This window comes from Selaginella moellendorffii, unplaced genomic scaffold (assembly GCF_000143415.4).
Source record: "Selaginella moellendorffii unplaced genomic scaffold, v1.0 SELMOscaffold_9, whole genome shotgun sequence".
In the NCBI taxonomy this organism is placed as follows: domain Eukaryota; kingdom Viridiplantae; phylum Streptophyta; class Lycopodiopsida; order Selaginellales; family Selaginellaceae; genus Selaginella; species Selaginella moellendorffii.
Genome location: NW_003314270.1, coordinates 2,596,348 through 2,608,714, shown reverse-complemented (window position 1 = coordinate 2,608,714; position 12,367 = coordinate 2,596,348). Strand labels below are relative to the sequence as shown.

General features: G+C 47.0%; 5 protein-coding genes across 5 annotated transcripts; 4 read left to right on the top strand and 1 right to left on the bottom strand.

Annotated features, from left to right (window-relative positions):
- Positions 1-10: 10 nt before the first annotated feature.
- On the top strand, positions 11-1,729 carry LOC112345506 (pentatricopeptide repeat-containing protein At4g02750-like). Its single transcript, XM_024672387.1, has one exon. It carries the CDS (start codon positions 11-13, stop codon positions 1,727-1,729), a length of 1,719 nt encoding a protein of 572 aa, XP_024528155.1.
- A 267-nt stretch (positions 1,730-1,996) lies between these two features.
- LOC9631097 (basic leucine zipper and W2 domain-containing protein 2) lies at positions 1,997-4,092 on the top strand. Its single transcript, XM_002967964.2, has 9 exons — positions 1,997-2,128; positions 2,220-2,243; positions 2,313-2,418; positions 2,483-2,551; positions 2,631-2,831; positions 2,892-3,184; positions 3,243-3,504; positions 3,571-3,779; positions 3,918-4,092. Exons 1-9 carry the CDS (start codon positions 2,124-2,126, stop codon positions 3,982-3,984), a joined length of 1,236 nt encoding a protein of 411 aa, XP_002968010.1. The 5' UTR covers positions 1,997-2,123; the 3' UTR covers positions 3,985-4,092.
- Positions 4,088-5,580, top strand: LOC9631096 (geranylgeranyl transferase type-2 subunit beta 1). Its single transcript, XM_002967963.1, has 9 exons — positions 4,088-4,169; positions 4,224-4,371; positions 4,442-4,558; positions 4,634-4,700; positions 4,771-4,919; positions 4,982-5,115; positions 5,165-5,263; positions 5,319-5,394; positions 5,447-5,580. Exons 1-9 carry the CDS (start codon positions 4,119-4,121, stop codon positions 5,533-5,535), a joined length of 930 nt encoding a protein of 309 aa, XP_002968009.1. The 5' UTR covers positions 4,088-4,118; the 3' UTR covers positions 5,536-5,580.
- A 1,349-nt stretch (positions 5,581-6,929) lies between these two features.
- LOC9633330 (ubiquitin carboxyl-terminal hydrolase 27) lies at positions 6,930-9,432 on the top strand. The gene is made up of 11 exons (XM_024672726.1): positions 6,930-7,199; positions 7,261-7,375; positions 7,429-7,529; positions 7,592-7,840; positions 7,901-7,969; positions 8,025-8,156; positions 8,243-8,377; positions 8,429-8,491; positions 8,543-8,791; positions 8,847-8,922; positions 8,980-9,432. The coding sequence occupies exons 1-11, from the start codon at positions 6,930-6,932 to the stop codon at positions 9,300-9,302; spliced, it is 1,782 nt and encodes a 593-aa protein (XP_024528494.1). The 3' UTR covers positions 9,303-9,432.
- On the bottom strand, positions 9,340-12,325 carry LOC9633329 (pentatricopeptide repeat-containing protein At5g02860). Its single transcript, XM_024672725.1, has 15 exons — positions 12,224-12,325; positions 12,069-12,169; positions 11,921-12,008; positions 11,760-11,868; positions 11,636-11,706; positions 11,486-11,587; positions 11,335-11,432; positions 11,152-11,272; positions 10,895-11,095; positions 10,744-10,839; positions 10,314-10,688; positions 10,139-10,250; positions 10,001-10,082; positions 9,833-9,953; positions 9,340-9,784 (listed from the first exon to the last, which is right to left on the bottom strand). Exons 1-15 carry the CDS (start codon positions 12,260-12,262, stop codon positions 9,419-9,421), a joined length of 2,082 nt encoding a protein of 693 aa, XP_024528493.1. The 5' UTR covers positions 12,263-12,325; the 3' UTR covers positions 9,340-9,418.
- Positions 12,326-12,367: the final 42 nt, after the last annotated feature.

Genomic DNA, 12,367 nt, shown 5'->3' with positions numbered 1-12,367 from the left:
TTTTGTGTCTATGGAATCTGGGTTACACAACGAAGTCTTGTCTTGGAACACAAAGCTAGCTTTTCATCTCAAACATGGGAATCTCAAGCAAGCCACAGACCTGTTCAACCGAATCCCGGATTCCAAGAAAAACGTGGTCACCTGGAACACTGTGATCACCGCATTTGCCCAGGCTGGGCAAATGGACCTTGCCTGGAAGATCTTTGACTCCACTCCCAAACACAGCATTGTCTCCTTCAATGCCATCCTCTCTGGCTGCGCCCTCCACGGCGACCTCAAGAACGCCGCCAACCTTTTCTTCCATAGGATGCCCGTTTGGAATCCCGTCTCCTCCACTGCAATGATTCGTGTGCTAGCAAGCCGCGGCCAGATCGAGGAGGCACGGCAAGTGTTCGATGCCATGGGCGATCACGACACAATCTCCTGGGGCACCATGATCCAGAGCTATCTCCAGTCCGGCCATTTGGCCATTGCAAGAAACCTCTTTGATCAAATGCCCCACAAGAGCGTAAATTCCTGGACCGCGATTATGAGCGGATACGGTGATCGTGGCGAGATGACCTCCGCGGCCGCCATCTTTCTTGCAATGCCGGAACACAACATCGTGACTTATAACGCGCTCATTGCTACATATGCCCGAAACGGGCATCTAAAACGCGCAAAAGAGATCTTCTGTGCGATGCCTGAGAGAAACGTTGCATCGTGCAACGCGATTGTGGCAGCGCTCTGCGATGCCGGGGAGGTTCTTGAGGCAGATCGCGTGATCTCTGCGATGCCATTTGTGGATGTGATCTCGTGGACTGCTATCATCTCCGGTCACGCCCGTGTTGGGGATCTAGAAATAGCGCAGCGGCTTTTTGATTCGATGCCCGAGAGGAACAGGATCTCCTGGAACGCTATCCTTGTCGCAAGCACGGCAGGGGGTAACTTGGAGCAGGCTAAGTGCCTGTTTGATCGAATGCCAGAGCTCGATGTGGTGGCGATCACCACGCTCATCACAGCCTATGGCCGCGCCGGGCATATCGAGCAGGCATTGGAGCTCTTCCTGCAGATCCCTGAAACGGACGAGGTGGCCTGGCTCGCTATCATCCAGGCGCTGATCGAGAATGGCCAGATCGCCACTGCTCGTAGTATGTTGGATCTGATGCCCAATCGATCCAGCGACCTCGCAGCGCGCACTGCCGTCATCAATGCCTATGCTCGCACCGGGCAGATGGATCGAGCGATGGAGCTCTTCCAGAGGATGAGTTCTTGCGATGCCGTGGCCTGGAATGCAATGGTGGTGGCGTGCACCGCCGCCGTGGGCGCCGCCACAGCGCTGGAGCTTGCCGCCGCCATGGAGTGTGAAGGATTCCTCGCCAGCGCCATCACCTACGTCGGAATCCTCGTGGCTTGCAGCAAAATGGGGCGGATCGAAGAGAGCCGCAGAAGATTTTGGAGCGTTTCCTTCGATCATGCGCTGGAACCGATCTACGACCACTACTGCTGCCTTGTGGACGTGCTTGCGCGCGCGGGGCAGTTGGAGAGGGCCGAGGATCTCGTCCGTTTCATGCCCTTCGTGCCAAATCCAATCGCCTGGCACACGCTCTTGGCAGCATCGCGGAATCACGGCGAGAAGAATGGCGCAGAGAGGGCCGCTGGGGCGATTCACAGGCTGGGCGGGCGATCCAGCAACAATGCCGGTCTCTATGTCATGCTCGCCGACGCAAAAACCCTAAGTGCCAAGTAACTAGTTTGACTTGGTCAGCAGAAGTCAAAGAAATTGACTATTTCCAATCTAATGATTGGCAAACTGATACAAATTGTATCTTGGAGTCGCATTTTCTTACGGTTAAATATAAAGGACACGTGTACGATTTTGATCAAGCCACGCACACGTCATGCCCTAACCATCCGACTCATTAAATTGACGGAATCCAAACGCTTTACTTTATTCCGGTTAATTGTTCCAAACGAGCCCACGCTATCTCTTTTTTTTTTGCCCATTCTCAACCCCCATTTCTCTCCTCGTCTCGTTTGTGCGCGGCCGGCGAGAGCGCGCGGGGGTTTGATCGATCCATCGAATCGTTGGCGGGATCGGCACCGGCGCCACTAGGTAGCTGCGGATCGGCGCTCCTCGTTTTATGAGGTGAGATGCGACCCTATGGGCCAAATTGCTTGCCGGATCCAGTGTCTAGGTCTCAGAATCTGGTTCTAATTCGTGTTGTGTGCTTTTGCAGCACCAAGGAGAGACCCACTCTCGGGTAAGGGCTTTGAGATTCTTGCATTGGTTTTGGTTTGGTTTGGTTTGTTCATGATTTGGGCGTGTATAGTGGCACGCGGATTAAGACCCGCAAACGGAATATTGCAATTCCGTTGGACCCATCTTCTTTCGCGGATGCTATAGTCCAGATCTACTTGGATCATGCTGGTGATCTGGTGAGAATTATGCCTTGCGAGCGTGATCTTGATTTTTAATTATTCTTTCCTCTGGTTTTTCTAGGAGCTGACTGCCAAGAGTATCGAGGCCTCGGATCTTGATTTCTCACGCTATGGTGACACCTTCTTCGAGGTATGGATAAGCTTAAGAACGTCGCAGTTTCTCGGTGGAGTTTAGGAGTCTCAAACTTGTTTTTTCTTTCGTTTGCCAGGTTGTGTTCACCGGTGGCCGTAATCAACCAGGGACGACGAAGCCCGAGGACGGAGAGAGGCAGCCTTATGCTGTTTTAAATTGTGAAGCTACTCGACCTAGCATACTGCCTTACGTTCTGTACATCCAGAAGATTATAAGGCGACGTCCGTTCCTGATCAAGAATCTCGAAAATGTCATGCGCAGGCTGCTCCAATCTTTGGTATGCTAGTTTTTCTGGTTTACAGGGAGACGGTATTAACTCTTTTTTTCTTTTTGTTAGGAACTCTTTGATGCCGATGACCGGAAGAAGCTGGCAATCTTCACGACCCTTGCTTTGTCCCAGAAGCTCTCGGGCCTGCCACCAGAAACAGTATTTGCGGCGCTTCTCAATGACAGCCTCGTGGCTAAGGGGACTGTACTGGGGTTTTGTACGGAGACATTCAAAGAGTTTCTTCTGGAGAACAGTCTTGACGATCTCATATCGCTCCTGAAGCGTGCGAAAATGGAGGATCGTCTCGTGGAGTTGTTCCCAATGCAGAAGCGAACCCCCGAAGCATTCGCCGAGCACTTCAGGTTGGCGCTTTTCATGATTTTTATCTCTTGTGCATCTTCAAGTTTTTCTTTATTGCAGGAAGGAAGGCCTGGGTGTTTTGGTTGAGTACCATGACAAAAAAGTTTTCGACGTGAAGCTAAAAGAGCTGAGAACCTCGCTGGCCGATCAGATTAGTGCGAATGCGGACATGGGTGAAGTGATCGAGACTGTGAAGAGTCGTCGAAAGGAATCCCTCCTCCCCGACGTGGACGTTGTGCGGACGGTGTGGGATGCTCTAATGGATGCTGTACAGTGGTCAGGCAAGAATCAACAGCAGAATGTCAATCTCGCTCTGCGACAGGTTAGTTTTTAAGTTCTCTCACGTCGTAAGAAGCGAAGTAACGCTCTTCTTATTTCTAATGCACAGGTGAAGACATGGGGCTCGCTGTTAGGCGAAGTCTGCACGTCCGCAAAGCTGGAGATGGAGCTTATGTACAAAATACAGGTCCACTGCTACGAAGACGCAAAGCTCATGAAGCTCTTTCCTGAGATGGTGCGCGCTCTCTACGACCAGGACGTGCTGGCCGAGGATACCATTTTGACATGGTTCCGCAAGGGAGCGAATCCGAAGGGCCGGTAAGTGCCAGAGTTTCACTTTATTTGCAGCTTTAGCGTTTCATACTAGCTCATTTTGCATTCATTGTTCCTTCTTTCTCGTCATATATCGTTCGTTTGAATTGGATGCGTGATTCACAGCTTTGATTTTTGTCGCAGGCAAATCTTTGCCAAGAGCTTGGAGCCTTTCGTGCAGTGGCTCGAAGAAGCCGAAGAAGAAGAGTAGCAGCTATAAAACTTTGCAAAGCCAAAGCACACAAGCTTTGTAGAATATGCTGATTTGTACTTCTTGAATATTCTTTCCTACGTTTAAAGTATACAACAAATGCAAGTTTTTCTACTTAGGGTTTATAGGCGACGATGGAGCTGCGAGTGGACAAGCATGTGGAATTCATCAAATCGCTGGAGAAGGTATGAAAGAAATCTCGCAAAAGATCAAGAATAGATCTCTCCTCGATCGCGCAGAAGAAGGATTTCGATTCAATGGTGATGGAGCACCTCCGGATGAACGGAGCGTATTGGGGGTTGACCGCGCTGGATTTGATGGGATGTAGGGAAGACGTCGACGATGCCAAAGTTATAAGCTGGCTCTTACAATGCAAGCACGATTGCGGTGAGGAATCCTCTTGCTCTTGCTCTGCTCTTGGATCTAAGCTGGATTTTCTTTCTTTCTTTGATTTCAGGTGGTTTTAGTGGAAACATAGGCCATGATCCTCACATTCTCTATACTCTAAGCGCCGTCCAGATTCTAGCGATTTACGATAGAATGGAGCTCTTGGACTCGGACAAAGCAGCTTCCTGTATCCTTTTTCTCCAGAGTTTTCTTTCTTCAGACTTGTTTTCTCCTTGAACAATGTTCTTAACGTCCAGGAAAGATATTGCGAGCCTTCAGCAGGAGGATGGATCTTTTGCTGGAGACGAGTGGGGGGAAATCGATACGAGGTTGAGTAGAAAAGCTTTTGGTTTTCTCATATCACCGTGGTTTTTTTTTTCTTTTTTTTGGTTGTGCCAGATTCTCGTATTGCGCGTTGTGCTGCCTTTCTCTTCTCAAGCGCTTGGACGTGATCAACGTCGAGAAAGCAGTCGACTACATTGCGAGCTGTAAGAACTTCGACGGTGGTTTTGGTAGCATTCCCGGAGGGGAATCTCACGCCGGACAGAGTAAGCCTGAAAACTGTTTTCGAAAGCTCTTGGCTTAGCTAATGTTTTCCGCGATTATACAGTTTTTTGCTGCGTTAGCGCTCTCGCTATTGCCGGTGCGCTTCATCACATTGACAAGGATTTACTCGGCTGGTGGCTTTGCGAGCGCCAAGTTAAATCCGGTGGTCTCAATGGCAGGCCCGAGAAGCAACCCGACGTAAGTCGTATCTCTTTGGTCCTCTCTAAAATGGCGATTCGTGTCAAAGGTCTGCTACTCGTGGTGGGTGCTTTCAAGTCTAGTGACGCTCGGCCGTGTGGACTGGATCGACAAGGAAAAGCTCAAAACTTTCATTCTCGACTGCCAGGTACACTCACTGTAGAGGCGTTTCATCTCTTAACATAGTTGTGAGCCTTGTGTAGGACACTGAAGAAGGCGGCATTTCGGACAGGCCAAACGACGCAGTGGATGTTTTTCACACCTTCTTTGGAGTTGCTGGTAAGCTGACAATTCTCTCGCTTTGCGATTGATTCTTACCCGTTTTGTCCAGGGTTATCGCTCTTGGACTACCCCGGATTGAAGCGGATAGATGCGGTCTATGCTCTGCCAGTGGACGTTGTGAAACGAATTTTTGGTTAACTAATGCTTTCATCTAGATAATTACAGTTAACTTTCTCCTTGTCACAGAGATTTAGATCACAGCTTTTATCAGTGTGGTGATTCTAGTAGACCTTTACAGTTTTTCCTCAATTTCACAAGCTTGTTATGCCAATCTTTCTTTGAGCATTCCGCTATCACATCCTTTCCTTGCAAAATATGCTCTTCCACTCTGTCCCACATAAATCTTGCTAGAGCTTTTAAACACGTGTCTGTTGGAGCTTACAGTATATCAGCCAGCAAGGTTTGCAAAAATCCTTCGAATCTGTATTTTATATACTTTGTAAATTGTTATTTTTTTTTAATGGATTTTATATTTTTACCTACAAATAATTGATACTTCGAAGTTTATATGTAGTTTGTCTACTTGTTTCCAAAGTGAGCTTATTTCCCATCCAATGCAACAAAAGAAATCCTGAACACCAAACATTATTTACCTTTGGATTTCCTCAAATTATAGTTACACTTATGAAATCAATGAATATGTCAAATTGAAATTACAACATTGATTTGAGTGTGTCATTTGAAGCTAAACTTGCAAAACTTTGGCTTTAGCATTGCAACTCAGGAAAAAACTCTTGGATGAGCTTGGTTTACTGTAATTCAATTAAGTTTCTCAGCTTTAAGAAACGGAAAGGAAAGGAACTAGAAAGAAAGGACTATGATCTACTAGCCTGTATATTCTAGCTGTTTGTCAATTGTGAAATGTGCATCCAAGGCCAACTTTAAATCAACAGATAATCATTGATGACAATGGGAAAGAACTCAAATTCTAGTGAGTGTAGACAATGCTATTAAAAATCCCATTTACAAGAGTGTTGATATATTGCTTGACAAATTCTATGGAGGTGCTAATACCTCCTCACACACTACAAAGGAAAAAAGATATGTACCTGTGGTTGCTTGGAAAGAACTTTAAATGTGATTGGTTGCAATCCCATGCACATATCCACATTCACAAACACTACTGGCACCACAATGAAGCTCTGCACTCTGATGAGGTGAAGGTGGATTCCAATGGTATTCTAGAAGGGATCTCTAAATGTTTATATCTTAAAAAAGAGTTAAAACACAAGGCACATAAAAATCAAACAGCAAGGAAAGAACCTGTGTTTCAAATCTATTTCTCTGGTTTCTAAAAGCCAATGATCCACTAGGAGAGTGGATGGATTAAAACCATTTGTATCAATGCTCTGGAGTTGAGCACTTGATGATTGAGGGAGGAGTTTACCAAGAACTAAACACTATTTGTCATATCCCAGAATATAACTAGATATTCTAGGTATATTTCTTATAAGTCAAACCAAAAAGGTACAATATCAAAATAATGACTAGGTAATATTTAAGAAGGATATCGAAATTAGGGTTTATTGGTGATGGGACGGTCCGAAGCGGAGATTTTGGATGTTTTAGCGCGGCTGCGGGCGCTCCAGTCGATCCCATGGCGCTGCCTGAGCTCCCTGGAAGGTCGCAGGGGAATCGCGGCGCTGGCCACGCTTGTAGGGGGCGGATTGATGGGCGCACTGATGTTGGTGAGGGCTTTGCCGCAATGGATCCGGGGCAGCCATGGCGCTCACCAGCGGGAGCTCACGGTCCCAGGGCTGCAAAATTCCGGGAACAATTGCTTCTTGAACGCGATCCTCCAGGTGATGAGAATTTTCTTTCTTTTGTCCAGAAATGGATGGATTGTTCACGTTTTTCTTACAGGCCCTTGCTAGCTCCCAGAAGTTTGCTGCGTATTTGAGAGCGTATGAAAACCTGGAGGGTGATGAGCGGGAGCCTTCCATGCCTCTCTCATCGGCTCTTTGCGAATTGCTAGAAGGTACGCAGAAAGAATTTTGGATGTTTATGGAAAAGAGAACATGTTTGTTCTAGAACTTGGGGAAGTGGCACCCGGACACCGCATAGTCAGTCCTCGTCAGGTCATGCGTGTACTCGGGCATTACGCTCGGAGCTTTGATCTTGGCATGCAACAGGTATTTGATCTCCTTTTTCTCTTTTCTTTTCGAATGGTTGTGACTTTAAAGGTTTTTCTCAGGACGCTGCCGAGGCATTGTCATATCTTGCAGCAGCCCTTCAACACGAGCGAATGGAAAATTTTGAGGAGTATAGGCCGACTTTGCAGTCCCTGGCAGATGTTTCTGCGTTGTCAAGGCAGATGGAAAGCCTTATCCATACTGATGATTTTCAGAGCAAGCTTGCCTTGAACTACTGGCGCCAGCAACTTCGATGGCCTATGGAAGGCACATACGGAAGCTCCATCATATGTTCACAATGCGGTTTCCAGGTGATCTTGAGCTTTCCTACGTGTTTTACTTTTACTGATACTTTGTCCATGACCTTTCAGGGTTCTATGCAGTTTCATTTTTTCACAGACGTTTCTCTTGCTCTTCCGCAGTCTGCAGGCGGATATATTGTGAGTCATTCCCGCAATTTAGATTTCAAGCTCATGCTTTTGTTTTCGTCCACAGAGGAAAGCATGTACCATAGAAGATTGTCTTGACCAGTTCACCATGCTAGAGCGGGTTTCGAATTTCAAGTGCAGTCGGTGTGCTCATCTTGCTGCTGCCTGCTTCTTATCTCGGAGGCCAGAAGACAACAAGGTGCCTGCAGCTCACATTTTTAATGCTTGGTATGGTGTTGGATAGGAACCAACAGGTTCTTCTGTGATGTTTTCTGCTTTCATCAGGACCTTTTGAAGACGCTTCATAGCTGCGATTATGACGACTGCGTCTGTGAGACGCTTGTCAAGGAAAGAGACGGACTGTGGATTAAAATACAAGGCGATGCATACAAGAGCTTACAAATCGGTCGTTGTCCCGAGGTACTAAACATGTTTATATGAAGGTTTGAACTAAAAAGGACCTTGTTGCAGGTTTTGTGTTTGCATCTGCAACGAGTCATTGTAAATGCTTCTGGCCATCTTGAGAAGCTTTTGGTAACTTATCTCTGTGCACGCAGCAGCTCTCTTATTCGACTCTGTGTGTAGGACCATATCTCGTTTTCTACGACGCTGGACTTGTCGCCTTTTACGATCGCTTCGAAACAAACTCCGACGAGGAAAGATAGCGCTGAGATCGATCCGAGAGTGTTTAAAACGGCAATGCTACCCGTTTTAAGAGCATTGGGTTCCACAGGTCTGAAGTCCATTCACGGCGACTTCGACGCCAACGCCAGGTGTATCGGAGGAGCCGAGGAGCTGGGACAAGGCAGTCCCTGCAATCGGATTGTGGAAGACGTGAGTGATTTTGGTTGTGGTGGTGATTTTCTTTACTGACACGCTTGTTTCGTAGAAGCATGACGAGGCAAAGGCAAAGCTCGAAGTGGATAGCCAGGATCCAAATCCAGTTGTGGCCTCCAAAACTGAAGGTTGCAGTTATACTTTCTTTCTTTTTTTTGAGTTCTAAAAGCGATAGATTCTTACAGAACGACATAAAGGCGTGAAGAGGCTATATGATCTCATCTCTGTCGTGGTTCACCAGGGCAGCCCAATGTCCGGTCACTACACCGTCTACCGCAAGGTGAAGGTTCCTCGCCATCAAATCGAGATGCTGGACGGGCAACGATCGAAATTCACAGACATCACTCCGGAAAAACGTGAAGCGGGGGAGGAGACGAAACAGGGCGATGTGAAAATCGCGCGAGAAGAGACCATGTGGTTTGCGATATCCGATGCTGATGTCGTCAAAGTCTCGGAGGAAGAAGTGCTAGAGGCGAGAGCGACGCTACTCTTCTACGAGCTCCATTAACTTCAGCTGAAAGGCCGTTGGCGATTAGGCCGCAAAATCACGAGAACACCACTTCAATTTTGATTCGGGCGCTGCGAGCACCCTGTGTGAACAAAAAAAAAGAGAAACGAAAGAACCTATGCCTCGACTATGATCACTGCTCCATCATCAGCGACATCACTCTCAGTTTCACCATTTGTTGTTGTTGGCGTAGTTTCTTCATTCGCTTCTCCTTCTCCCACAGTTTCTTGAGTAATTTTTCCTTCCTCCTCGGCTTCTTCCGAACCATTTGCTGGATCACCTTCTTCCACCGCTGCTGTTCCTTCTGACGCTGAGAATGGATCGGCATTTCTCACCCATCTTTGCACGGCGTCGTTGTTTGTTGTGAGCGTCAGCATAGCAAGCGTGTTGAGACGCATCACTGGCAATCGTAGCGCACGCATAGTTCTCATGGCAAGCGTGTGGCGCTTTGGATACTTCGGCTTCCCAGGGGTGTTATCGAGCTGCAGAAAATGTATGTTTCTCATGACAAAGAGCTGGTGATGTTTTACCTCGTTGATGGTTCCCGTCACAACAATTAAATCTGCGGCGGGTGGATTCGCTCGGACGGCTTTCAACCAGGCGAGTACCGCAAAGATGGTTCCTGGGAGGCTCATTGTTTTCACGTCACACCTAAACAGCAAGTCAGGGGATGTAGTGAAACAAGATATCGTCTCTACCTGGATAGATTTGTGCTGCTAAAGTTCGTGAACTGCTTCTTCAAAGCAAACTCTTCGTACAACTGTATTCCAGCTTCGATTCCTGCAGCCAAAGAAGTAGAGAAGCGAAATTTTCACGAGAAGACAGAAAGAACGTACGTGGTGTAATGCCGAACTTTTTGTTTTCTGATGCTACCATCGCACTGATTTGTTCGCGCCCAAAGCAAGCCTCAAATACACTTGCAAACGATTCCTCAGTCAGTGGCATTCCCTGAAAAAAAAAAAATTTACTGTCAAATACAAAAAAAAGAAGCAAAAGGATAACCCCCATTACCTTCTTTATCATATCTCGAAAAATTCTCACTGAATCTTCCCATTTGTCAGCATCACCGTAGGCTCTGATCAGGCTGTGTAAGACGGACTGATTTAGCGACACGTCGACGTTCTTAAACTCCTCTTCTTCCAACGTTTGAGCTTGCTTGAAGTCTTTGTTGCGAATGCAAGCCGAAATTAAACTGCTGTAGGTAGAAACATTTGGCTTGTACCCAGCTTTCTTCATCTCGTAGTAGATCTTTAGAGCGTCTTCCAAGGTGTTCGCTATACTTGCAGACTCGAGAATTTGATTGTATGTTGTAGTTGTGATAGATTTTGTATAATCAAGCTCTTTCATCAACTGAAAAGCTTTCATGACGCCTGCATTGTCCGCAGCCTGCACAAAATCGTATAATCATACAACAAAAAAACAAAGCTCCCATAGGAATTACCTTGCTAGAAGCGCTGATAAGGTTGATAAATGTTAATGCATTGACCTTCAGATTCTTGCTCTTCATTTCCTCGTAGAAGGCCCATGCTCTCTCAGCCTGCGCAAGCAGTTTGTTAACCAGCGTTAAAGTTCTCTCGCAGCAAAAGGCCTACATTAGGCTGCGGAGCTGTTGCGCAGGCTCCAATCAAAAAGTTGTAGGTGCTCGTATAAAGTGTAATTCCTGCTGCTCGGGCTTCGTTGTAAACTTGTAAAGCTACCTTGAGCCTTCCACCACTTCCGAGGCACTTCAACAGAAGATCGAATGTGAACGAATTGGCCGAAAGACCAACCTTCGTAAGCGACTGATACAATTCCTGCACACAGAAATACGCAAGCGCTCAAACCAAAAAATCAACCGCAAATATCTTACAAGTGCTTTTTCTGTCGCCTTTGCCTCGCCAGCAGCTTGTATAAGGGTATTGTAGGTTTTGCTGTCAGGCGTTATGGAAAGAGTTTGCATTTCCTTGTATAGCTGTAAAGCTTTCTCGAGCCTGCAAGTTTCTACAATGCTTTTGTCACAAAATCTGCCAGCGCCAGAAGTATAGAAGACTACCTTTGAGCTGGGGGAATGCGGGTGGACCTTATGACAGTGTCAATAAGGCTAGTGTACGTCACCACATCTGGTTTCACTCCCGCTTCTTCGAGCTCTTTCTGAAATATCAGATCAATACTTTACGCATGAACTACAACCAACGGATATCTACCTTCACCCGGAACGCATCATCCATACGAAGAGCTTGTTGGCAGCAAGAGATCAGAGTGTTGTAAGTTCGAATACTTATTGGTTCCTTGGTCTGCTTCATGGCCTGAAATAATTTTCTTCATATTTGTGAGTCACGAGGAACAGTAAGTACCTCGTAGATGGTAAGTGCGCGTTCTCCTTGGCCAAGCTTTCTACAAGCTAGCATGAGCGATGCATATGTTGCTGCCACCCGGAAAAAAAAATTAATCTTCAGCTCGGACAATAAAAGTGTGTACCTTCATTTGGAGTGTGCACTCCGGCGGCCTTGGTTTCTTCCAGGATCTTAAGCGCTGCTGGCACCGATTCAGCCTTCCTAATAGCTTCATTGATTTGCGCGATATTACGCTGGAAGGAAGAAATATAAGATCGAGCAAGGAGGAAATCTTCTACTACTCACATATTCCGATTTTTGTGCTGCATCCGACAATGCTTGAGCTCGAATTCTCACATCCCTTGGCTTTCTATCGGCCTCTCCAAAGCTCTGCCTGGAATCCAATGCAATCGGCTATGAGAGCATCGAAATACGAACAGATACTGAAAAGAACCTCGCTCTTCTGATCCCCGTCTGGGAAAGCGCGCAATGTCCATCGAAAGAATCGTCAATGCCGTCCCTCCGGAGCAGTCCCGAGCGCGAAGTCGAGCCAATCTGGATGGACACCACAAGCTCTCACGCGCATTTCCTCTCGCATTTCTCGCTTACCGACAGGAGATGCGCCGAGGCAAGAGCTGTCAGCGCCATGGCATTCCTCCCTCGCCCTAAACCCTAGAACAGAGGATCGTGGCGCGTCTTCCACCTCCAAGATCTTTATCCACAGTTCTTCTCTATCCAATATGTAGAAACAAT

Coding starts and splice junctions, on each gene's coding strand:
- LOC112345506 (XM_024672387.1), top strand. CDS start 11: ATGGAATCTGGGTTACACAACGAAGTCTTGTCTTGGAACACAAAGCTA.
- LOC9631097 (XM_002967964.2), top strand. Junction 2,244..2,312: donor AAGGAGAGACCCACTCTCGG/GTAAGGGCTTTG, acceptor GGGCGTGTATAG/TGGCACGCGGATTAAGACCC. Junction 3,185..3,242: donor GCATTCGCCGAGCACTTCAG/GTTGGCGCTTTT, acceptor TCTTTATTGCAG/GAAGGAAGGCCTGGGTGTTT.
- LOC9631096 (XM_002967963.1), top strand. CDS start 4,119: ATGGAGCTGCGAGTGGACAAGCATGTGGAATTCATCAAATCGCTGGAG. Junction 4,701..4,770: donor TGGGGGGAAATCGATACGAG/GTTGAGTAGAAA, acceptor TGGTTGTGCCAG/ATTCTCGTATTGCGCGTTGT. Junction 5,264..5,318: donor CTTTCATTCTCGACTGCCAG/GTACACTCACTG, acceptor AGCCTTGTGTAG/GACACTGAAGAAGGCGGCAT.
- LOC9633330 (XM_024672726.1), top strand. CDS start 6,930: ATGGGACGGTCCGAAGCGGAGATTTTGGATGTTTTAGCGCGGCTGCGG. Junction 7,530..7,591: donor TTGATCTTGGCATGCAACAG/GTATTTGATCTC, acceptor GGTTTTTCTCAG/GACGCTGCCGAGGCATTGTC. Junction 8,792..8,846: donor GCAATCGGATTGTGGAAGAC/GTGAGTGATTTT, acceptor CTTGTTTCGTAG/AAGCATGACGAGGCAAAGGC.
- LOC9633329 (XM_024672725.1), bottom strand. CDS start 12,262: ATGGCGCTGACAGCTCTTGCCTCGGCGCATCTCCTGTCG. Junction 9,954..10,000: donor AGCAGCACAAATCTATCCAG/GTAGAGACGATA, acceptor CTTGCTGTTTAG/GTGTGACGTGAAAACAATGA. Junction 9,785..9,832: donor TGACGGGAACCATCAACGAG/GTAAAACATCAC, acceptor CATTTTCTGCAG/CTCGATAACACCCCTGGGAA.